This window comes from Macrobrachium rosenbergii, chromosome 30, assembly GCF_040412425.1.
Source record: "Macrobrachium rosenbergii isolate ZJJX-2024 chromosome 30, ASM4041242v1, whole genome shotgun sequence".
Taxonomy (NCBI): domain Eukaryota; kingdom Metazoa; phylum Arthropoda; class Malacostraca; order Decapoda; family Palaemonidae; genus Macrobrachium; species Macrobrachium rosenbergii.
In genome coordinates this window covers 7,313,809-7,339,794 of record NC_089770.1, presented here as the reverse complement: position 1 = coordinate 7,339,794, position 25,986 = coordinate 7,313,809, and the positions used below count along the sequence as shown (strand labels likewise).

The following is a 25,986-nucleotide window of genomic DNA, read 5'->3' as shown; positions in this document are numbered from 1 at the left end:
CAGGATTACCCAGTTCAGTGACTTGCTTCTTTCCCACTTCTACCACTTGGTTTTGGAATTCTCTTCCTGACTCCGTTTTTCCTGACGCTTATAAAACTTTTCTGAATTCTCTACCTGATTCTGTTTTTTCTTACGCCTGTAAAAACTTCCTTCCTTCCTTGGAATTCTCTTCCTGATTCTGTTTTTCCTGACGCTTATAAATACTTCTTCCTTCCTTGGAATTCTCTTCCTGATTCTGTTTTTCCTGATGCTTCAAAAACCTTCCTTCCTTCCTTGGAATTCTCTACCTGATTCTGTTTTTCATGACGCTTAAAAAACATTCTCTCCTTGGAATTCTCCACCTGATTCTGTTTTTCCTGATGCTTAAAAACCTTCCTTGGAATTCTCTACCTGATTCTGTTTTTCCTAACGCTTATAAAACTTTCCTTCATTGGAATCCTCCACCTGACTCTGTTTTTCCTGATGCTCATAAAACTTCCCTTCCTTTAAGAGCCACAAATATCTACTGACTCTCATTTTCTTCAAGCCTGGGCAAGAAAGGGGCATTAGGCTACCCATCTTTTGACCTCCGCTCTTATGAGTAAGCCAAATGACACTACTCCATTCTCATTTATTCTTATTTCCTTCAAACCAGGGCAAGAAAAGGCAACAGACTCTTATATAAATACCGAAATCAACGTAAAGATTCCAAACAGAAGCATTCACGAAAACAGAGCTGTGTCGAGACAATAGACGCGGGGCAAGCGCAGGCGTCCATTTCAGCATGAGGGTATTATAAATAAGTGCACCCAGCAGCTAGCTGTCAAGGTCAGTGTGGTCACCCGTCCAGGGATTTAGTACCCCTATTAGTATAAGTCATGATTTTATAAATGTGAGAAGAGGGATGATGCATAAATATTATTATTATTATTATTATTATTATTATTATTATTATTATCATTGTTGTTATTATTATTATTATTATATACCCCTATTAATATAAGCCATTATTTTATGGCTATGTGAATAGGGATGATGCATACACATTATTATTATTATTATTATTATTACTATTATCATTATTATTATTATTATTACTATGTTATTATTAAATTGGAGGAACATTACACACAGGTAAGTATTATTATTATTATTAAGTTGTTGTTGTTGAAATAAAGACTGCTATTGTTTTGCTATTATTTTCGTAAATATATTATTATTCTTATTATTATTATTATTATTATTATTAGAAGACCAAACACCCGCAAAGTGAAACAGAAAAGAATAGAAGACAAAGAAAATAAAACATCAAATAAATAAAAGTAAACTCCCACAAAAATATTCACAACAGAAAACAATAATGTCAGAACAACTAATCTTTATATATATATCTGAAAGCTTTTTAAAACTTGAAAGCTCAAAACATTTTTGCTAAGTCATGCACAGAGTGGTAACAACGCATCAACAAATTACTGAGTAACAAGTTAACAAACTGATAAATTAGCAAACTGTAACACAAATACGTGTAATGTTCTTTGACACAAAGAATTCAAACAAAGTGTATCTTAGTTCTCAAAGAGGGGAAAAATGTTTTTGTTTGTTCCCGCAACCAAATCGCAATTGAAAAGGTTCGTTGTTCCAACAAAGTGATTGCAACCAAAGGCTTGTTTGTTGCGGAAACAAACTGTAAATATAATTTTGTTTGCATAATCGACCGAACTGTAAACAAACTCTTGTTAGTTTCATCAACAGGTTCGGTGTCCTAGCAACCTAATTGCAACCAAAGGGTTGTTTGATGCGGAAACCAAACTGTAAACATGTTTTTGTTTGCATAATCGACCGAACTGTAAACAACCTCTGGTTAGTTTCAACGACCAAACCATCAACGGAAGTTAATTTGTTTCAGCAACCAAATCGTAAGCATAAACTGGTTTGCACAACTAAAAAAAGTAAACAAAACAAAAAATATTGGCTGTCCAGACCGTAAACAAAATATGTTTGTATGTACTAGCAAACAAATCGTAAACAAATTACTTGTTTATAATTGTCGTTTAAGTGACTTTTAAAAATACAGGAATAATATAAAATACGATATTCATCTGCCTATACACATTCCTTGAATAGACTCAATTCCTTTACAAACGGTTAAAAACAATTTTAGTCTTCTGTAAAAGAAAACTATTGAGATGGCTGTCCAATTGCACTTTCTCTGTCCGCCCTCAGATCTTAAAAACTACTGAGGCTAGAGGGCTGCAAATTGGTATGTTGATTATCCACCCTCCAATCATCAAACATACCAAATTGCAGCCCTCTAGCCTTAGTAGTATTTTATTTTATTTAAGGTTCAAATTAGCCATAATCGTACGTCTGGCGGCACTAAAGGCACCAACAACACAGGCCACCACTGGGCCGTGGCTGAAAGTTTCAAGGGCCGCGGCTAAACGTTTCATGGGCCGTGGCTGAGAGTTTCATACAGCATCATAAGCTGTACAGAAAACTCGATTGCGCCTTAGACAACAGGCTTTTCATTCCCTAAGAGTACATATACCCCTCTTTCCCTCACTTCCTTCTTCCTCAATTGCTCTTTACTCTCGACTTGGCTTCGATAACGCCAACTGGGTCCACGTCTCGTTGGTCTTAACATAATTATATATACAGGAGAGAGAGAGAGAGAGAGAGAGAGAGAGAGAGAGAGAGAGAGAGAGAGAGAGAGAGAGAGAGAGATACTTAAATACAACACAATCAACTGCGAGAGGCAACTCCACCACTGCAGTGTCTGGTCAAGCAATTATTTTTTCCTACTAGACTAGGCCTATCTCTCTCTTTCTCTCGCTCCAAGCAACAACCTCGCCTAAGCTACGCTTACAGATGCCTCGCCAGGTCCACAGAACCCGACGAATCAACGAGAGAGAGAGAGAGAGAGAGAGAGAGAGAGAGAGAGAGAGAGAGAGAGAGAGAGAGAGAGAGAAATAAAAGACCTTTGCGTTGGCCGTCGGCAAGAATCCCAGAGTAGCTGGGTAAGAAACAGCACGTGGGCCGTCTATTCGCCTATTTATAATCCAAAGTGAGAATGGGCCACTATTCACCTTGAAAAGTAATGGTTTGAGTCCTTCCCCCGACGGATAGTCGACTATTTCCCGGGGTATATTTAGGATTGCCGGTTTTCGAGCTGCCAGTCGTTGACAGTGATTTCGTGAATGTAAATAAAAATCACAATACGAGTTTTCAAGTCGTCGGCGTCAGTGGAATTTTCAGATTTCTGGCTTCATAAACTTCAGACGTCAGCGAAATTTCAATATTTGGAGTTTCCATAAACTGCAAAATAAAAGGAACACATTTGCAAAACACGAAATTTATATACTTACGACTTCAACAACTTGATGACCAAAATTCGGAAAGTTTATTCGGAAAATATCCTCTGTGCAGATAAAAAAAAAAGTGTTTTTACGCTCAAACGGAAAAATTATAAGCTAGAGCCATCTCTTAGAACCGTAAAAGAGGCGAAAATTCACACGTCAGCAAATTTTAGAAGTTTGCAAGTCTGCAAATAAATAAATAAATAAATAAAAATAAAAAATAACACCCTCCACAATTGTTTGCTCAACTTAAAAATATATATGTATAAAAACTTCTAAAACCTCAAACGCTATTTCAAGGAAAAACCCAACCGCTATACATAAAAAAGGTCACACCTACCGAACACAATCTTGGTAAAAAAATACCGCACAGTAATCACGGCATTAATATGAATAAAAATCTTTAAAAAATCAAAGTTCCTCCATCTTCTCCACTTGGCTCCCCAGACGGGAAACTGGCAGGGACCTAAGCTGTCACGCCTGTCAACACTGCCATTAATCAGAAGCTGTCTAAGACGTGCTCACGAATCTGACAGGAGCAGACAAAACTGAATCTGACAGCAGACAAAAATGCGTACGATATCATTACAGAAAGTGACTCATGTGGCGATAATCAAATGCAGGCATGGTTGACATCGACACGCCATAAAAGATAGATAGACAGATGAATAGATAGAAAGTTAGATAGATAAACTGCGGGACGATTTACCTGAGAAACTTAGCAAAAGGCTCCCGGAGCAACGAGCGCGCGCACCTACTCGTGCCACTAGCTGTAACGGACTGCAATAGAAGGCTGGTTTGAACGCTCTCTCTCTCTCTCTCTCTCTCTCTCTCTCTCTCTCTCTCTCTCTCTCTCTCTCTCTCTCTCTCTCTCTCTAAAAGTCAGTCAGGAGGAGTGAGAAGGAACCCGCAAACCTGCCTTTAGAAGAGGAAACAACAGTGGGTTGCAACGGAGACTAAGCTATTTTGTAGATCTATCTCCGAGATGTATGATAACTTACGGGCTGATATCATTGCTCGTCTTAGGCAAGGAACAAAAATAAGTAAATAAATAAATAAATAAATAAATAAATAAGCTTTACAAAATATACATCCTCAGTACACAAGCAGAACCCTAAATTGACCATTCACGAAGTATTTTAATCCGAAAAGCAAAACAGATTATGACTGTTGACATAGGAAGGGCTAATACAGAGTCATTTCAACAGTTCAAGTATGAACGTGGCAACAACTCTCTTATTATTCTCTAGAGCCACCAACCACCACAGAGAGAGAGAGAGAGAGAGAGAGAGAGAGAGAGAGAGAGAGAGAGAGAGAGAGAGAGAGCTTCAAGCATGTTGCGATGTGGGAGTCATCTAATCAGCCTAATGCCATTGACAACAGCAAGTCACCTCGCCTTGGCTTGCGTGATGACGTCATCGTTCCTAGACTCTAGCCCTTTGTTCGCATGTATCGCACTTCGTGACTCATCTTTTGCACATAAAAATGAAATGCAGAACTGAGAGAGAGAGAGAGAGAGAGAGAGAGAGAGAGAGAGAGAGAGAGAGAGAGGAGCACGCAAACTGTCCATCCGAAAAATGCAGCATCTAACTCGACTCTGAAGGGTGTAAAAAAATGGCAATAGGAAGGAAGGAAGGAAGGAAGGGGGAGGAGGAACCAGTTAAGAACTACATAATATAATCGAATCTTTATCTTTTACGGGATGACTGACAAAACACGCTACATATATATATATATATATATATATATATATATATATATATATATATATATCTAAAAACTCGAATAAAACATCTCACGCAGCGGCTACGATGCAGTGAAGCATTACATATCTCGATGCTACATTTATATAAAAAAAGTGACAAGGACTGCTAGACGCATCCTGTTCTCACAAGGGAATCCCTCTCAGACTACGCTCAAGGGAATCCCTTTCAGTCTATGTACCCTTAAGGGGATCCCTCTCAGACTGTCTACTCTCAAGGAAAACCCTCTCAGACTATCTACTCTCAAGATAATCCCTCTCAGACTATCCATCCTCAAGGGAATCCCTCTCTGACTATCGACTCCCAAGGGATTCCCTCTCAGGCTATCTACTCTACAGGGAATCCATCTCACACTCTACACACCCAAAGGAAGCCCTCTCACGGGAATCCCCCTTAAACCATCCATCCTCAAGGGAATCCCTCTCTGACTATTTTCTCTCAAGGGAATCCCTTTCAGGCTATCCACTCTCAAAAGGAATCCCTCTCAAACTATCTACTCTCAAGGGAATACCCCTTAAACTATCCATCGGAATCCCCCTCAAAACTATCTACTCTCAAGGGAATCTCCCTTAAACTAGCCATCCTCAAGGGAATCCCTCTCTGACTATCGACTCTCAAGGGAATCCCTCTCTGACGATCCATCCTCAAGGGAATCCCTCTCTGACTATCGACTCTCAAGGGAATCTCCCTCAAACTATCCATCCTCAAGGGAATCCCTCCCTGACTATCGACTCTCAAAGGAATCCCTCTCTGACTATCGACCCCAAGGGAATCCCCCTCAGAATGTCCACATAACCTCTTTCGTCGACCAGTGACGGAAGAAATCATTGTGAAGACGTCTTTAAGAAAAAGCAGTTCCCAGTCGTTTCGGATATGAAAAAGGTACGCTTTCGTTCAGAAATCGCAGTGTCACTCAGGAAACGGATGATGTGACACTATCTCAGGATCACGACAATTTTTGTAAGAACGGTAGAGGATGCGGCGAGTGAGATATTTAATTAAGAGGTAAAATAACCCAGCTTAAAGGCAGTAGGCGACAACACTGGTATAATGAGTTCCAACATAGGCATTATTACTGGGACGATTTTACTTTCTCGAAGATACCTACTTCTGCATCCACATCTCACAACTGCATGTTGAACATCGACTTCACATTTTCTGAATGCATTCACTTCTTCTACATTAGTCTGAGCCATTGTTTTAACTCACAAGACGCTTCTGCAACTACAAATCTCTCCGCTATCTGTTGAACATCGCCTTCACATTCTCACGACAAACTCATCGACTTAATATAAGAACATGAAATTCCCACGTGGGGAGTATATTATAACCTATGAGGAACCAAACTTATCATTAAACCTACCGCCAACGCCCTCGCAACAGCGAGTCCAGACCCGCACCCAATTTTTCTGGACCCGACACATCTGAGAACGCAGCACACTGCAACTTCTGTGAGTCGAATAAAGCTTCCCTTTTCAGACACATACAACTGCCTTGATCAGCTGTATTTTCTAACAAGTCTTAAGCATGAACGAGTGAAAAATGCGCTGAAGTTTCTTTGGCGCAATCGAGTTTTCCGTGCGGCGTATAATGCTGTATGAAATTTTCAGCCACGGCCCGGTAATGGCATGTATTGTTGGTACCCGTACACCTGCTAAACGTACGATTATGGCTAACTTTAACCTTAAATAAAATTTTAAAAATTACTGAGGCTAGAAGGCTGCAATTTGGTATGTTTGATAATTGGAAGGTGGATGATCAACATACCAATTTGCAGCCCTCTAGCCTCAGTAGTTTTTAAGATCTGAGGGCGGACAGAAAGAGTGGGAACGGATTGACAAAGCCGGCGCAGTAGTTTTCTTTTACATAAAACTAAAAACATAGCCACCTGCTCGACTTTCCGTTGGAGCTATCTAAATCTTGCTGTCATTAATCAATCGTTTTATTACGTTCATACATTCTTATAAATGGATGCGTAACGTTTACAATCACAACTCGCGCATTGGTAAGACTTCATTGACTGCCGTAGTGAAGGACCGAGAAATGAGAGAGAGAGAGAGAGAGAGAGAGAGAGAGAGACCCGTTCCATTTTTCGAAGCAGAATATAGCAGACAGTAACCACCAATTTAAATGCACATCACAGAATAGAACAGAATATAGAATTTACGCCAAGGGCCAAGCACTGGGACCCACGAGGATATTCAGCGCTGAAATGGGAAACTGACAGCAAAAATGGTTTGAAAGGTACAACAGGAGGAAAACCTCAAAGCAGTTGCACTATGAATCAATTGTCAGGAGAGCGTGGAAAGTAAAATGGAAGAGAGAATGAGAACGGAGGTACAGTAAAAGGAATGAAAGGGGTTGCAGCTAGGTGGCGAAGGAAGCTGGAAAAACCTTGAAGAATGCCTACAGCGTACCGCATGAGGTGCACTGACGGCAGTCCCCTTCCATGGGGAGATTAAAAGTTAGAGGTTATAGTTGTAAAAGCGTGAACTGGGCGGCTAACCACGGTGTGCATTTTGTCCCCAAGGGGGATTCGAACTCCCGACTGGTTGGGAAACGACAAAGTACAGTGACTTTTTTCACCACCGAGTCATCAAGAGAGGTACAAGTTGATACCGACTCTGCCGCACATATGCTATTTGAATTCAGGATTCGAATCGATATCAAGTTATTATCAACCCACCTCCACCATGATAGGTGATTGGTGTGTTTGGAACACGTAACTGCTTATGAATTTGTGTGGGATGATATCAATTCTAAGTACAAAAAACCTGAACTCAACAGGTTGTGTACCGCATAATCGCTATCACTCTCACTTCTCTTGATAGCTCAGTGGTATAAAAACATCACTGTCTTTTCCCAACCAGTCGGGAGTTCGAATCCCCCTGGTGGCAAAATGCTTATCAATTATAATTCCCCCTTGGGTGTACGTTATTCCTGAGGTAGAGTGAACTGGATGGTAAATGACATTTGTGGATCAATATTTGTGAATATACGTATGATATATGTATGTATGTATGTATGTATGTATATATATATATATATATATATATATATATATATATATATATATATATATACACACACATAATACACAAACATATATATGAAACCACAGGAATATATTTTATGGTGCCTCGTAAATCATGATTTTCTCACTGCTGTTTTCCTGTTGCTTTCGCTATTATTAAATCACGTAAACTTCCCGTGAATTTCTGAGCATTATATATATAATCACAACATATTAAGCAATTAAAGCTTCTTTCAACGCCCAATGCAAAACCCTGAGCAGCAGGTCACAACAACAAAAAGTGACGCAGGGATTTAAGAGAAGAAACAACGATTCCCCCAGAATCCACTGTCTCGTCGATTTTCCCTTCAGCCGCTGGGGTTTAAAAATACCCCTACCCGAACTCCCCAACAAACCATCCCCTTCCCAAATACCTGAGAATATCCCCGCCCCCTCTCTCACCATCCTACCAGGGACCAGGCTAGATTATTCAACGTCCCAGGATGACCAGAGCCAAATGGGCAAGGAGAAGGGACGTTGGTCCCGTTCGTTAGGTTCTAAAAGCCTGATTGGAATCGCTTCGGATGCGTTCTTTTCCGACTGCTGGTGCAACGACATCGGAATTTTACAGTTCTACATCTAAAAAAAAATTATTTTCACGATGGCAGATTCTCCCATATGTTATAATAAACTATGCATGCTGTTCTTACGAGAAGGTTTGAGGATTAGGCTTATGCTAATTCAGTATTGAACGCAATAGGCCTATTCTTTGAAATAAACAAAGCTTGCGGTTTAATACATTCGATGCTGAATGATTTAGGCCTATTCTCTGAAACACACAAAGCTTGAGGCTTAATAGATTCGATACTGAATGATTTAGGCCTATTCTTTGAAATGCACATAGCTTGAGGTTTAATATATTCCATACTGAATGATTTAGGCCTATTCTCTGAAATACAAAGGCTTGAGGTTTAATAGATTCGATACTGAATGATATAAGCCTATTCTCTGAAGTACACAAGGCTTGAGGTTTAACAGCTTCGATAATGAACGAAATAGGCCTATTGTTGAAATACAAAAGGCTTGAGGTTTAATAGATTTAATACTGAATGACATGGGCCTATTCTCTGAAACACACAGCAGTGCGAATTTTCCTGTCAGGCCAAGTCATGTGAATTCACTGTTCTACATTGAGATCATCATCATCATCATCATATTCCAATTTACAGTGATCAAACAAGCAATATTCACGAAGATTGAGTGCTACAAAATTATAGAGAGAATTGCAGAGTGTTTGTGCAGCTCACTTTCGAAAATTCTTCTGTAATTTTGATACATAACTGAGTGACGAAATTGTTATTATTATTATTATTATTTCCCTTGCCCATTTGCTAAAACAGCGAAATCTAGCTTATTCTATGAAATCAGTTTTTATGAACATCTATCGATTTATTCTACAGGGAAAACTACAAGTTTTATCTGTACGGACAGTGAAGAATCATTCGTTGTAATAATGAATAATTATCTGTTTTCTTAAGAGTAGAGTTATACCTTTGTAAAGTAACTAAAGAATTAATGCTTCGAATAAACCAAGCATTTCACTCTAAAGAAATTCGTTCATTAGGCGAACAGCTGCCAAATGTCTTTCACTGGATTTTACCTGTAAAAACTAATTTGCTTTCTAAGTAAATTACATGTGCTAATAATATGCAAGGCATATTCAAATAAACTGTCTGCAGATGTTTAACGGTATATTTACAGAGTATCGACTAAATTACTGGGTGAAGACACATCCGCAATCTGTGGACACAAGTTGTAATGATTCTCCACCATTCATTTCATCAGGAGGACTATTTCCCTTGGAGTTGTGGGACTCAGAAATGTGAAATATGGCCGTTAACGTCTCACTGCGGATCGATACAGGGATGCTTCTCTGGTACCTCCCCTTGGGTTTAGTTCCTCAGGGCGTTTGGCCCAGGTGGGAGTTCCCAATCAACGGTGCCATTGTCGTTGTGGATGTGACGCAAATTTAAATCAACTGAGACAAGCGACTGAAAACTGTAATGTCCCTCGCTCCATATGCAAAAAAAGAACCGATGGGAACTTCCATTTTTTGTGTCCTCAAGTTACCATAATTATACACATTTAAAAACGAAGTATATGCGAAAGCAACCACACAGGGCTCTGCTTTAATGGCCAGAGTGAGTGCCTAGCACAAGAAAATTCAAGTGACATTACTGTACTGCATTTGCTAGGAGAACCTTTTCACACTACTCATCATGTCACTCCACACAAAAAGAATTAGTCAGTGTCATATACATTCTGATTAATGATTGAACTGTCAGACTGATGAAATTACACAGATCACTGATGAACGGTATATCCAACTTGATGAGCTGACGAATTTAGTAAACCAGTTTCCAAGCCATGGACAAAGGTACCTTGGCATTTACATTACGAAGACGACATGCCTCTCCGGGAGGATTTTGTACCAGCAGGCATTATGAAAAGCAACATAATACTAAGCGGACACATCAGGATTTGATATGTCATCAACAACACCCAGATGCCCTTCATACCTTGCAAAACAAAATCCCCCCTCAACACCATGCAGGAGCCATTCTTTGGCTTATAGAGATTAAGAAACTTCATAAAACAAAAGCCTCTGACTAGCAAATTAAATCTCCACATGCAAGTCTTATTTTCCTGGTCATGGAAATGAACTAGGGAATGAATGACTCTTGCATATTCATAGAAAAACTGTCATAAAGATGAAAGCTGAATGGGCCAAAAGCCAGAGTGAGTAGGTGAAAGATTCACTCTAAGAAAATTTTTGAGATATATATATATATAGGTATATATATATATATATATATAATATATATATATAAATGGATTCATATAACCTCTACCTCCCCATATTAACATAGAGAGGAAGGAGTCACATTATAAGCCAAAACTCTGAGATATGGTGCTCAATTGTGTAAAAGTTAAAGTATATCTTAGTTTAACCAGACCACTGAGCTGATTAACAGCTCTCCTAGACTTATTTTTACGTGGCTAAGAACCAATTTGTTACCTAGCAACGGGACCTACAGCTTATTGCAGAATCCGAACCACAGTATAGTGAGAAATGAATTTCTATCACCAGAAATAAATTCCTCTAATTCCTCGTTAGCCGGGCGGAGAATCGAACTTGGGCCTAGCGAGTGCTAGCCGACAACTCTACCAACTCGCCCAAAGAGGAACTTGCTCAATTGTGTAGCTCATCTGCAATGTGGCCCACTCCAGCACATACTCATGCCTGTGAGGAATGAGCTTTTCTGAAGACAACAGATGACTGTAGATGAACTGCCAGCACTGAGCCAGTTGTTCCTGATGGGATAAGAGCTGCAATGCAGCCTCCTTGAGCCTACTGAAATGAGCGTCTGATGGAAAGACTTGCTGCTACAGCTTCTATCAGAGTGCACAGGTACTTTGTTGCTTGGAAGCAGGATTCAACCTCTCCCAGTCTATTGTGCTAGACAGATTATGATACAGTATAATACTTACATTTATCCAAAACTTCAAAAGGCACTCATAAGATATCCAGTCTCAACAGCAGCAAAAGAACAAGCGCTAGGCTTGGACAGGTGAGGGGGATCCCCACTCACTTAACTGTCACCAAATAATCTCCAAATTACCAAGCTTCAGTTACTGTTTCCAGCTCCTGTTGGGAAATATCCCTATACAAAATTCACTGGTACTGTCCCTTTACATAACTGTAAAAGATACTGGATCCTTCAAGGAGTCTGTAATGGAAATAAACCGCTCAAATCTTAAAGGCAATCTCAAATATCTCTCTCATTTCTGGTTCCTTATAAAGTATTTTATATTTAAACTTTACCAATAGTAAAGTTAATAACTTGCATACTTTTTCCATGCAATTTATTTTGAAGACCACCACAAATATTGTACTGTGGTAAGAGGGGTTGCATTTAACCTCTTTATCATCAGCAGTATACTGTATTGCATTTAACCGCTTATTATCAATACTATAAGATTTTATCTTGTAGGATATTAAATTTGCAGTTTAGGCTACAAACTACATATTTAATGTCCAAATAGGTAAAATCTTACACCATTGATAAGAAAAAGTTAAATGTAATATACTACTGATGATAAAGAAGTTAAATGCAACCCTTCTTACCACTGTGCGATATTTATGGTGGTCTTCAAAACAAATTGTTTTTTGTCAAGTAGCTAGTATTGGTGAAACCCTTTATACGAGAAGCTATAAAAAGGGAAGCACCACTTGTTTATATACAGATGACTTGGTCTCAATATCAGAATGAAAGAAAAATTCTCAAAATAAAAATAAGGAAAAATGATATGGACGAAGTGAAGATTGGAAAAGAATCAGGTCCTAAAAATGGCTGTGATAATGCTGTGGAAGAGACAAAAGGGAGAATGCAATAAGAAAGTATGCACTGAATGTAGCAAATGGTGTAACTTATGAGGCTCTGGACTGCAAAACGTAAATGGAATAGAACAGAATGTAGAATTCAGGCTAAAGGCCAAGCGCTGGGACCTCTGAGGTCATTTTGCACTGAAACAGAAATTGACTATAAAGAGTTTGGAAGATTTAACAGGATGAAAACTTCGCAGTTGCACTATGAATCAATTGTTAGGAGATGGTGGAACGTGAGATGAAAGAAAGAGGTTAAGAACAGAGGTACAGTAAAAGGAATGAAAGGGGTTGAAGCTTGGGGCCAAAGGGACGCTGCAAAGAACCTTAAGTACTGCCTACAGTGCACTGCATGAAGTACACCGACGGCACTAACCCCCTACTGGGGAAAATGTACATCGAGTCAACTGGAGCAGGAAATTGTCAGTTGCTCAGATGTACAGAATAAGCTAATGGTTCCAAGTGAAAGAAAGATGACCATGCATTATACCATGAAGAATATATTTGAGCAATAAGAAGAGACAGTAATAAAATCTCATTAAAGGTAAAGCAGAAATAAGCGTGTTTTACCACAGATGAATTTTGAATCCCAACGAGCTATGGGTCCGGATCACACTTAATTAGCAGAATGGGAAAAACTACTCTGAACTCCCACATTAAAAAGAAAGCCAATATAAAAAATTGCATGCTTGGGCAGACTATATTTCTGAAAAGTGTAAAAGCCAAGTCCCAAATAGGGCTACCTAACCCAACCTGATTTGGATAAGGTACAGGGCTAAGATATAACCTAAATATGTCTAGGTTACTTTGGTTTAGCAAGCAATCAACCAGAATGCTTTTTAATTTTTATTAACAGACATTACTTTTTTACGTTCTTCGATTTACGATTCCCTATAGATCACTTTCTGCCAGAGACAGGGTTTAAAGCTGGCTGGGTCTCGCTAAACTTACTTGACACTAAATGGCACTGGCATACGATGGCCTAGTCAATATAGTAAATATTAAACGCTGTTAGTTCAATTCTTACTGTGACCGTAGAAGCTGAATTTTGAATTGGCCCACGAAATGCCTGTATAGAAGTCGACACTAACCCTCTAAGCAAACAGCTGATCAACACTATCACTGTGTCTTTAATGTTGACCAATGTTGCCATACGAGTACGACCCTATCCCTCTATGATATATATTGCTAATTTCCCTTAATAACTATTCCATAACTATTATATTAAGAATAATATGTGCATATTTAACTCACATGGATGTATGAAACGAATAAAATTTAATGTTTTGTGTGTGGAACAATAGGTCTGCTGTAACCAATAAAATTAACCTTATTTCATAAGTTTTCATTTTAAGATATTATTAAGGGGCTTGTAAATGTCTAAAGATGTTGTAAAATATTTTTTTCTTGACTTTATTCTAGTATGTACAAAGTCCAAAGCGTAAAAACCCATCATATAAGTATGTCGTTTGTTAATATCAATCATGTTAAACGACAGCTGATTCATTCAAGGAAAGCACACATTCTTGGGCAATCTTATATTTAAGTGGTTTAAAAGTAGTTTCCTATTGTTTATTCGTATGTATTTAGTTCTAGAACTAATTTCTTATTTTGAAAGCTAGAGAACTGTTAAGAAATAAATATAGCGAAGGTGTCTTTTTGTTAATATCAATCATGTTAAACGACAGCAGCTGATTCATTCAAAAAAGCTTACATTACTTATATTTGACTGGTTTAAAAGTAAATTCCTGTTGTTTATTTGTATCTATATACTTATAGAATTAATATATTATTTTTAAAGCTATAGAAATGCTAAAAAATAATTTTACCGAAGAGATTTTATAGAAGCTCATTTGTTTCGAGGACGGATATTTGTTTACACTGAGAAAAGACAGCGAAGGGCGGAAGTGTCAACAAATCCACCCCTTTTTTTATTAACTCCACCCTGGTATCGTCGTAAGGGTCACATACAAGTAAGAAATTTTATGTAATTTCGCGTTCTCCAAATCGTATTTGCGTAATTTGCAGCCGCTTTGGCTCGGAAAGTGTAATTTTTTCATGAGGAAATGGGTCAGGTCAGGAAGTACAGTTTGGGCTCTGCTGCGGTAACCCATCACGATGACCCAAAAGTTAATTTGGTCCACTCCCGTAGGTTCAGGCCTCTTAATAGAATTTGTCTTACTTAATTAAACCACAGATATAACCCGATAATGGTAGGTAGTTTATTTGGTTTCTAGGGTAGGTCACTCGGGGTAGACCATGCCTGTCCCATTGATTACTTGATTGTCAGTGACAGGCTTAAGTGAGTAGCTTATGCTAGCTTTCGATGTTTTTCGTTATTACCCCTTACATCTGGGTGGGTAGTTTGCAGAAAGACGGGATCAGGCCTTTCTGATGTGTAATGTTACTTGGGTGGGGTCCAAGGGGGGTCTAAGCACCTCCAGCCAGGTCAGGGCACAGTGCCCTAAGTGAGGTTAGTAAGATAAGGTCTGGTTAGGTCAAGACTTGGCATTTAAGTAAAGATTAGGCGTGTTTTTGTCTCTGGAACCTGTTCCTGTCGCTCTACACTCATCCCTGGCTGGGGATGTTGGGTAGAGAATAACTAAGGTAAATTGCAGACTATGGTAAATTTGAAGGAGACGGCTGAATGAAGACATTGTTTGTTAATTTGATTTTTTGACTGAGGAATACAGAAAAGGGTGTATGTTATGGAAAAGAGGTGAGATAACGTGAGGAATGTACTAAGATTATGACAAATGGTAAAACTGAACACTAGTACCACCGACTGGTTACCTCCAGTTGCCAACCAGATATTTACTGCATTTTCTTTATGTTTTTGTTCGTTTATAGTCTCTTGCTTATGCTTATGGTATTTACTATCTTTTGCTTCTGTTTTTACGTTCATCCCCAAGGGGCTGGTGCTAAGAACAGTGCCCATGTTGTGCATAAACTGGTGGTTCCCGAACCAGGGGGTTGCAGTAGTAGTCTTCAGTCTTACCTGAGAAATTTACCATCTCTTGTTTATAATTCATACAAGTGGTTGACACCGATTTCATTTCAACTTGAAAAGCAGTAAAGATACAAATGAAAAACTAAATGATGATCTTACCATTGTATAGGAATAGGTTTTCTACATTTTTACCATTATTGCGAAGGTAAACCAGTTATTTTTGGTTCTCCTGCACTAACTTGTAGCAATCATTGGGGAACTACAGTACAAGACCAAAGTCTTTCAGTGAGGAAAAAACATGAAGAAGTGAATAGAGCCAGCAGCGATGGCAGATTGCACTATGCTCAGAAACCAAAAGAAGCAGCTTGAGAAATTTAGGTTTCGGTTCGTGTGTGTAATGAGTAGCAGTCATAAGGAGAGAACATGAAAAAAAGAAAGTTTGTAAATGATAATTATAAGAATATCTCCATGTTACACCTAATTGGAAGCTCCTCCCCCCCCTACCCTCCTGAAGTTAATTTTGCCCAAATAATAAACAGGGAATGTTTGCATTGTAATTTAACCTTACCTAGGATACAAGATCTTAACTAAGTGGTGTAGTATTTAGTCCTCTGGATCCCCCTTTAACCTTGATGTATACTTAGCATATTGCTTATCCTAAGCTGTGTTAGTCAAAGGCTGTGGTTTTATAGTAGCAGGAGAATCTGCTATCCTTGGAAGTCTGTGGTGGTGTAAAATTTGGCAGCTTTAGGAAAAAGCAAGTGGATTTGCTCCTCCATTTTGTGATGAGTATACTTTTGAGATTTTCAAAATTTTCATCACTGAACAAAGTGATTCATGAAGAGGAAAATTTCCTGTGTCTCAATATGAATTTTTTCCAAAAGTTACTCTAAATACCAATGTTGAAAAACCACCAGCATCTGTGTCTTGCAGTCTGTTTGACAGGTATTTTCTCTACTGCCATTTGCCACTAGTGCAACTCATACGATGCACTGTAGGCATTACTTGAGGTTCTTTGTAGTGTCCCTTTGGCCCCTTGCTGCAACCCGTTTTGTTCCTTTTACCATACCTTTGTTAAACCTTACTTTCCACCCTCTCCTAACAGTTGTCTTACAGTGCAACTGCAAGGTTTTCCTCCTGTTACACATTTAAAACCTTCTTTTCTCTCAATTTCCCTTTCAGCACTGAATGACCTCATAGATCCCAGTGCGTGGCCTTTGGCCTAAATTTTATGTTTCCATTCCATTCCAAGTGTTTTACTCGAGGTTTAAAGATACTGTGCTTATGGTATCTTGGGGATTCTGTCAGTGAAGCAATTACTCCATGATATTTTTAAAACTACGATATATGGATTTTGCATTTTTTTGTTGAATCTTGCTATATTGCAATATTCCATTATTGTCTGCTCATCCAGAACATGAAAAGCCCATATGGAACTGAATGTCGTGGAATGCAAAGTTGTGATAAATATTAAAGTCTTTAATTCCTGAGATTGTTACCGAACAATTATGGAAGAGACGAGATCATAAAATGTTTGGAGAAAAGAAACTGATAAAAGAAGAGTCATGTATGTTCTTGTTTACCCAAGATACTGTCAAGGAACTCAGAGAGCATACTCTTAAAATATCTTAGCATGTGATGGGATAACTTAAGTGGAATTCTCCACATGGATGCTGTGTGCACAGTGAATACGATATTTAATTTGTTATTTTCACTTTGTGTTAGAATTGTTATTGGGGACCAGCTTTTACTCACTCAGAAATGCAGGTGAATATGCAATATCAAGTCAGAATTCTCTCAATTGCATGTTATGTACTCTTAAAAAACGTGATAATAAATGCTGTTTTTCCTCTAATATATGGTCACAAAACAACATAATTCAGCGACCTGTCTTTACTGTGACTTTTAATTTTGTGTAGAATTATAAGAATTGCATATGATATAGGGTGTATACAATTTAGATTATACCATTGACTCTTACAACTTGTAGTCTTTACAAGGCAGGTCTGTCACATCTTCCATCCCTGTAGTGGGATAGTACCATCAGTGCACATCACATGGTGCACTGTAGGCATTATTTAAGGGTCTTTGCAGTGTCCCTTCGACCCCTAGCCGCAACCTCTTTCATTTTTCTTACTGTACCACCTTTCATATTCACTTTCTTCCATCTGACTTTCCACCCTCTCTAACAGTTGTTTCATAGTGCAACTACGACGTTTTCCTCCTGATACTCCTTTCAAACGTTCTTACTGTCAATTTCCCTTTTAGTGCTGAATGGCCTCATAGGTCCCAGCGCTTGGCTATGGGCATAAATTCTATATTCTGTTCTATTCAGTAACATCTTCCATGCTTAAGCCCCACCTTCCTGTTTTCGTCTCTTGTTTTTTCAGGTTGGGCTATTGCAGTGCCCTTTCCATTCCCCTTGCTTTCATGGAAACAAATTATGGTTCAGTAATATAGGCACAAGTTCACTTTCATTGGGGCAAGTTTCACATGTTCAATTAGCCTGCGCCAGATATAATGTTATCATCTGCTATTCAAATCGTTACTTAGTCTATCTTCATGAGTGTTTTAGACTCACATTCTCTTATCAGATCTTTCATGTGGTGATAAAGCAAAACTTTTGTGTGCTGTAAATTTATTTATATTCATGTGTGTTGTAATATTATGTGATTTTACTTTTTTGATTGTGGTTTGTTTATATTATAAAACGTATTAGGCTTATGGTAATGGATATTTATATAATTAAACAAAATTTGATTCATTGCATTTTTATAGTTTTAATTTCTACTACAGTATATGTTAATTTGTAAGTACAGTAGAGTTGCCACGAATCAGAGGTGATATTAGTTTAGCTCAGGAGTCATTAGTATTATGATATGCTATAGGAACTGAAATGCAGTTCAGACCACATGTGTACAGGTGATAATGTACTGAAGCTTATAATTTTGCCAGGAGAAATGTATTTTATTAAAAAAAAAAATTGGTTTTTTGTTATATAAATTTTACTCTATAGTGCAGTTTTCTTTTTGGCCACTTAGCAAGTGTTGTAGATTTAGGTGTTTGCAACTCGATAGTAAAGCATTAACAGAACCTATTGAACAAACTGTTAAAATTAATTGTCATTACCAGTGGTTATTGTAAAAGTACCGTGAGGCATTTTGGACAGAACCTTGTGTATTTAGGACATCTCACTTCAATCCTTTTTCAAACGTTTCTATATCAAAGGGTTAAACCACTCCCTTTGAAAAATTTCATGTTTCAATCTCTTATTTATTACTTTAGGAATTTATTGATTTATTTTTTCTTTATTCTCTCTGTATTTCCCTTTACCTTCTCTTACTGCCTAATGAGCACCATATTCTTTGGAAGCTTGAATTTCAAGTCAATGGCCCCTGTGGGCTTGTTCCATATGAATATGGTACATCTTCTGAAAAATAATAATAATAATAATTTCTCATAAATGCCTTGGCTTTTCATCACCAGGCTTCTACTTTAGGCAGAGAACGTGCCAGCCAAAGACAGCCCTGTCGATGACAGTAAGTTCAGGGGTTTAAAATTCTTCAATCATTAATGCACACTCATACTTTAACCGTGCTTTGCTAGCATTTATTCAATGTAGCCTCGTGTAAGACTGGCTCCTGCATAGCTGATTAGTTAATGATAAGTGTTCTGTTTTGTATATTTTTATAAGTTAATTACAGGTACTGTGTAATTTTATGAAGTGAACAATACGCATTAACCAATTAGCAATAAGGGTGCAGGTGTTTTTTTTCAAGTTAGATCAGACGAAAGTAAGCAGAGCATTGATGCGTAAGCAGCGGACTAGCACAAATTATGCTTGGCTTTTGCACAATGTCTGGGGCTCAGTGCTGCACAGATTGACACTTAACACTGCACCTCTCCTTGGCGGAAATGGCAAACTATATCTCACATTCTCATCGCCATGTTCTCTTGTCCCTCACTTGTTCACTAACCACATGCTTTTGTCAGCAGTTTGCAATTCACTTTTTAATTTTTTGAAGAGCATTTCTTACTGGGGTTAATATTATAATTTTTTGAAGAGCATTTCTTACTGGGGTTAATATTAATTGTCAGCAGTTTGCAATTCACTTTTTAATTTTTTGGAGATCATTTCATACTGGGGTTAATATAACGGTGGTAGTTACAGTCAGGATAATTTTGTAGTGACCTAAACTTAGCCACCACGTTCAGGTGGTGGCTGGTAAGTCATTGATATTAGCTGAAGATTTAATAGTATTCTTTGCCTTTGGGAACTTGTAACTATTCTGGATTTAGAGACTGGAACAACTTTGGATTTAGAGCTTGGTGACATGTGGCTGGATTTATACACTGAATTTGGACTCTGATTAAGATGCTGCCCTTGCTGTCTTGGCAGGAAATAATTCTAGAAACAGATTGTTTTAAATTACCAGAAAATAGATCAGAATGACAAAATATTTACCAGAGATCATGTTTTTCATTGTACAGTATTTTAAGACAATGTTTTTATTAGTTTCACCTTTGGGCTTAATACTGAAAGACAGCAAGAGCATATTTTTATATTGGCCAAGCTATCTTGCCTTTCCTTTTATCTAGTATGAGTTTGAAACAAGTTTGGTTCGAAGGTGCGGGGATGCAGAAGTGTCCTACGGAAAAGAGAGGCTATGGAGAAAAAATTGAAAGTCTTTGACTTCCTTGTGACAACATAGTCCTTAGAAAACTAAGTCATACCAATAATTACTATACTGTATTTTCTGCGCTCTTGTTCCTTCATCTTCATTATTTTGAATTCATGCAATGTATTTAGTAATGAGGTACTAACTCGAGGAGTATGAAAAGGTTTAGAAAGTTTGAGGTAATGAAAAATTATATGAAATGTTACAAAATAGGAAATGTTTCACTTTTATAATGGTAGCTTTAATATTCTTTGTTTATACGATTTGATATTTTGTTATAAAATTAAGATAGAGGAGGTACAGTGATATGTTTTTACTGAAACACACTTGGAATATTTAAGCAGCTTGGAATATATATGATATTAGACATAAGTCTTATTTGAAGTATTGTATAGGCAAGTGATTGACATTTAGCTTTATGATATAAAATGTCACCAACTTTTTTGAACAATTAATGAATTTTGTAAGTGTCTGTTCATAGCAGATGCTATTGAACATTATTAACGTTGACTTGCATTATCCACAGTCTCAGTTACCTGTGGATTCAGCATTCAACAGCGTCAGTTAACTGTGTTCAGAAAATATTCATTGTTAAAATAAGAAAGATGCAGTTATTCGTATTGTTGTATTTCAGATTTATTGCATGGTCTGGCTACGATTCATTTTGGAGCCACTGTTCCTTTGTCTCGTTAAGCCTTTAAGTACATCCGTGCATTCCTGCATTTTTTTGTTTTGTTAGTAATGTTGTAGCAGGTATAAACTGCTGTATCCACACACTCTTGTTTAGTGTGTCTGGTCACATCTGGTTAGTATGGCCCCAGAGTGCGAGCATAGCTAGTGACACTGCAATTCTGCCAGACCCAAGGAAGCCTGTAAAGTCCCCTTCTTCAAGTCAGAAAATTAGATTCTTTGTTTAATGCATAAAAAAAAAGTACCTTTACATTATTTAGGAAGTGAACATTGTTTGGCTCAAGATTTGGCATTTGATGGTTAGCAGTTTTGGTGGGTTTCTGTCAGATGAAGTCCCAGCTGTTTTCAGAGACAACCATAGCTAGAGGAACTGATCATGGACAGTTTGACTTCATTGATACTAGTTAGTCGTAAGTCCTACTTCTCGCAGGAATTAGATGAGAGTCCACTCACTCGTAGTGAGCTGGTAGAAGCTTTTGAAAATGCAGCGGATGGTGTGTTAGAATGTGATCCAAACATGGAAAAGGATTTTGTTTTTCGTCTGTGGTGTCACACTACCATAGGCATTTATTGTATAGTAAGATGATGAAAGAGAAGAGGATTATAGATTTCAGACCAAATTGATAGAGTTCGTTAATTCCTCGCAGGTCTGCCTTCAGCAAGAGCATTGCCCAAGACCCATATTCCTTCAAGTTCAGTGCCAAGTATGATTCTGATGGCAATGCTAATAATGCATAGCCATTAGGCACTGTGAAAGAGCCCTCACTTGGGCTAATGAAACATCAGGACTCTTACAAACACTGAGCAGTCCATATTGAGGGACAGACAAAAGAACAGTCTGCAAGATAGGTAACCTCTTGGCATCCACCTGTGTGAATATTCATTCAAGTTCCTTAGCACATCTATGAGTGGAATTGGTCATCATCCGCATCTTGTGAACGAAGTGCAATAAGAATGGGTAGGGATGCTGGTAATTTGCTGTAAAGTAATGGGTTTGAATTGTGAAAAAGTACTGTAATTTTCTTTAAAGTAACGAGTTTGAATATGAAACAACTGCTCTAATTTTATTTACAGTAACATTGGTTTCAAATTAAATCCATCACTTTATGATAGTGTGAGTAGCTATTTATGTGGGACAGTTTTGATGCCCAGGTTTCCCATAGACAGAAAATACAAGTAAACATGCTGGTGAAATGATATTATTGATTGAGAAACTTATATCCAACAGAAGTCTTGAAACTAACAAGGGTCTGTGACTAGACAAGGGCTTTGTTTATAAGGCATAGTTTTAACATAACTTTCAGCTTTCACCTTCAATTAACGTCGAAAAAATAATGTTTACGTTAAGGGTGAGGCTCAGGAACAGGTACCCCAAAAGATCTAAGTTTGTGGGTCAGAGTATTGCTAAAGAATATGGTGATGATGAGTCTGCACTCACCCTTCTTTCTCCGTGGGTTATGACACTAAGACCAGCTGCTACTATTGGACCAATAGAGTATAAATCCTTCGAATGATGTGTTAAGTTACTCCGATTAAGTTTGGTAAAAGGGTAAGGGAACCACCACATAGCCATACTATTCACGTTTGTGTTAGTGTCCACATTTATTGTAAAAGCTTCAGAGGTCGAAATGGCCCTGACTTCATGACTTCACATTTGTATCAGTGTCCACATTGATCTTAACTGCCATGGAGGTTGAAATGGCTTTGACTTCATGACCTTTGACCTTAAGAACAAATGGCTCAAACCAAGATGGAGGCATGTGTGCATGAAATAACCAGCCTTAGCCAAGAATATGTTATGTTATGCTTTGAGATTACCTCATAAGGTTGTCCCATGACAATGGTACTTTGAACATCCACCAGGAGTTTTAGAAGGGTGAGCAACAGAACTTTTTATGGCCACAGTGTTGCTATTAGTCATTACAGCATTAGCTGATGTCCCCAGCTGGTCCGATGAGTGAGGAAGGAAGAGTCAACCTTCATGTTGTCTAAGGGAACTATTAAAAGTGCCTGTATCCCATGGTCCTTGATCTAGAAGTGCTGAACAGTTACTAGTTCCACCATTGGAAGTGCTGAAGGACCCATTGAATGCTCAAACAGGTGGAATTCAGAACTCCTCCTCTGTGAGGATGTATCTGGAAATTACACTATTGCTGACAGGCTGTCACACAGTTACTGGTTTGTTGTAATGCTTCATTTGGTATTACCATTACATTTTGCCATTTGGTTACGTGCTTCACCTGCTGCTGATGAGTTGGGTTAACTGAGAGGAGATACCTACTACTTATTACTGCCTAGGAGTGATTTGAAATGATGGACTATCACTCTACCAAAACTAGTCTGATGTAAGGTATGGTTTGTATCTATGAAACAGTAGAAAACTGGACTTACCACCACCTGACTGATATCGTGGAAGTCCTAGTCTCTGACATAGTCTCTGACACAGTCTCTGACACTTTTAGTTTGGCGATAAAATTTTGTGCACTGATTCAGCGTAATTGATCTAAATGTACTTATCAGGGTTATGTTCTCTGGAGGAGGGACTGGAAACCAAGGCAAAATTAAAGGCAAAGCAGGCAGCAGTAGCGGCAGCAGCAGCAGCAGCGGCAGTGGTAGCGACAGCAGCGAGAGCGCTGCAAGTGGAAGCAGCAGTGGCAGCAACAGCATCAGCAGTCACACCCACGACAGTGGCGATAGCAGCAGCGGTACGACACCCCTGGGAACCCCACCCCACGTCCAGATGGCTTCTCATGAGTCCCTCAACTCGGAGTCCAAGTCTAGTTCGCTCAACTCCAAATTAGGACATGAATCGGTGAGTGCCGTGGCGCGTCCTCTGCGCACGGACGCCCTAACGTTAGTTCTACACGTTTACAGACGGTAATACTGAAACCTTATGTTATTGATTACTGCAGGACCTCTAAGGTATCTAACGTATCCTTAGAAATCGCTTTATTCATCAGAGAGTTTAATTTTATTTTTGTTCATAAGGGTAAAAACAAAGACTTATAGCTCTTATGGCAGGCATTTTATCTTTCAGTTTGGCCTTTTTATCTTTGGAGATATATTTTTTCACTTGAATAAAATTTATCATAGGGTTTTTTTTAGTGAGTATGGTCATATGTATTTACCGTTATAACCACTTCCTCTAGGAAATATACTTTAGGATGTGTTACAAGCGTTATGAAATATTCTCTCTCAATTTGTAGGCATACCTGATGTTCTTGTCGATGCTTGAAGATTGTTACTAACCTTTTCGACAACTGGTAATGGTTAGAAATTAATCATCTCATTCATACCAAATCACATGTAACTGGGTGATTAACCTTTTATTCACCTTATGCTATAATTTTTAACACCATGGCGGAGAAAATTATTTCCATTATATGTGATATGTAAATGTGTTACTTTTTCTCAAAAATAATGTACAGCTCTTCTATAATTTTATTTTAAGGTAGATATTAAAGAGTTATTAGCAAGGAAATGCAACGTCTTGGGATGGTACATTTTTGGTGTTTCTAGCTGTAGAGATTGTCTTCAAACTTAAATGGGACAGAAGATTCCAGGATTTTCCCTTTAGATTTTTGAAATGAAGTGTCTTTGATATTGCCCTTTCTATCTTGCACTGTGGCTCATAAAGCAGTTCTGATGGGGAATCTTTATAAGAATTATGGAAAGAGATTGCAGAGAGGAATTTGGGAGAAAGTGTTAGTAATTGACCTCTTTCACTGTAGACCTGATTGTAAAGCTCAGTGAGTTGCTCTTACTTTGGCTAGGAACTAGTAATCATGAATGCCCTAGCAGTAAATTCCATATCATCTTTGTTTCCATATGAATTACGTACTCTTACTTCTATATTTGCCGTAAGCCCTGGTTATTAAAGGTAAACTGAATACTGAATTGCTGAGTAAAAATTAATTCACTGATAGTTGGACCTTGGTGGAATCTTACCTCTTGCTTGCCTTTACAGTTCTCCATCCCCGACTTGCTTTCATTTGTAGAGGACACATTGTATTGAGGACTCTCCACTAACCCCCCAGTTTCTTTCATGTACTTTGTATTATTTTATTTTTGGCACTTCAGAGTCAGCTCAGTATTTTTGTAACTTATAATCCTTGTCACCATCTTTAGTAGAATACAGTTCACTTGGGACTTTTACATGTAGGTGATAGGATTATGGGACTTTTTTGTGTAGGTTGGTGTAATGAACTTACTTACTTTGATTTTATTAATAAAAGCAAGCTGTTTCATTCCTTCCCTTTGGGGATATATATTTCATTAAAGCTTAGGCAAAATTTATTATTTAATTTTAGACATTTTTAGCATTACTGTTTGTGTTTATTCTGGTATTTACTACTTCTTGTTTTAGTCTGCTGACCTTGGTAAAGCACAAGTGATCAATACAAGTACTGTGTGCAATTTTATGTTTCTTATGCTTTGTCCATTTTTGTGCATTCCCCTCTTATGTGACTGATATTAATAGATATTACCGGTAGTTAACACAGTAGAGGGCTGGCTCTCACAGATTCCTTGGCCATAAGGACCTCTTCCATGAGGGAGGTATCACATCTTGAGCTTAACCTCCCAAGTGAAATTCCCCTGATAGGCAGTATTGGTGGAGTGAATGATACAAGAGATTGTTATATTTTTTATGTTAAATTTCAAAGCAAAAACAAAGATCCTGGCTATAAAAGATGAGGTGATGACCGGTTTTGTGATGTCCAATCCGATCTTCCCTTTTGGAGAAGACAGGGTTGAGGTTAGTAGCCAACATGAGAGCTGGGTTGGATTTTTATATATATAGAACAGGGCTCTACAAACCTCCTTGTTCTGGTGACTATGACCGTAGACGAGCAACAATGGACTGTTAAGGGTACTATCTTGTTTTACAGTCTGCTAGTCAAGTTTTGAAACATTGTACAGTATGCAGATTGCTCCAACCCCAATGCATTGTGTTTTAAAGATCTCTGACCCAAAATAATTTTGTCTTGTTATTAGAGTTGTTACTCTCATTGAACTAATGATACTTGCTGGATATCCCACTTTATCTAGTGCCTGAATACTGAGATGGCATTTCAAGTAGCTTTGTGAAATTGTCCTAATTTTGCCCTA

At 38.2% G+C, this 25,986-nt stretch overlaps 2 protein-coding genes across 10 annotated transcripts in view; one reads left to right on the top strand and one right to left on the bottom strand.

The window, feature by feature from the left end:
- Positions 1–13,700, bottom strand: part of Naxd (NAD(P)HX dehydratase) — a 28,086-nt gene extending 14,386 nt beyond the window's left edge. Inside the window, exon 1 of one of the 2 annotated variants that reach the window (XM_067131648.1) lies at positions 13,586–13,700. The gene's annotated coding sequence lies outside the window, so the exon portion shown is untranslated. Of the gene's footprint in view, positions 1–4,044; positions 4,146–13,585 lie in introns of those variants that run through there. The other variant, XM_067131647.1, reaches the window with a different exon arrangement.
- A 694-nt stretch (positions 13,701–14,394) lies between these two features.
- Positions 14,395–25,986, top strand: part of mtm (myotubularin) — a 39,125-nt gene continuing 27,533 nt past the window's right edge. For 4 of the 8 annotated variants that reach the window (XM_067131644.1, XM_067131640.1, XM_067131642.1 and 1 more), the window contains exons 1-2: positions 14,395–14,531; positions 23,398–23,689. In XM_067131644.1, coding sequence (XP_066987745.1) covers positions 23,402–23,689 — 288 coding nt within the window. In that variant the 5' untranslated portion in view covers positions 14,395–14,531; positions 23,398–23,401. Of the gene's footprint in view, positions 14,532–18,994; positions 19,048–23,397; positions 23,690–25,986 lie in introns of all 8 variants that reach the window. The other 4 variants (XM_067131639.1, XM_067131637.1, XM_067131643.1 and 1 more) reach the window with 2 other exon arrangements.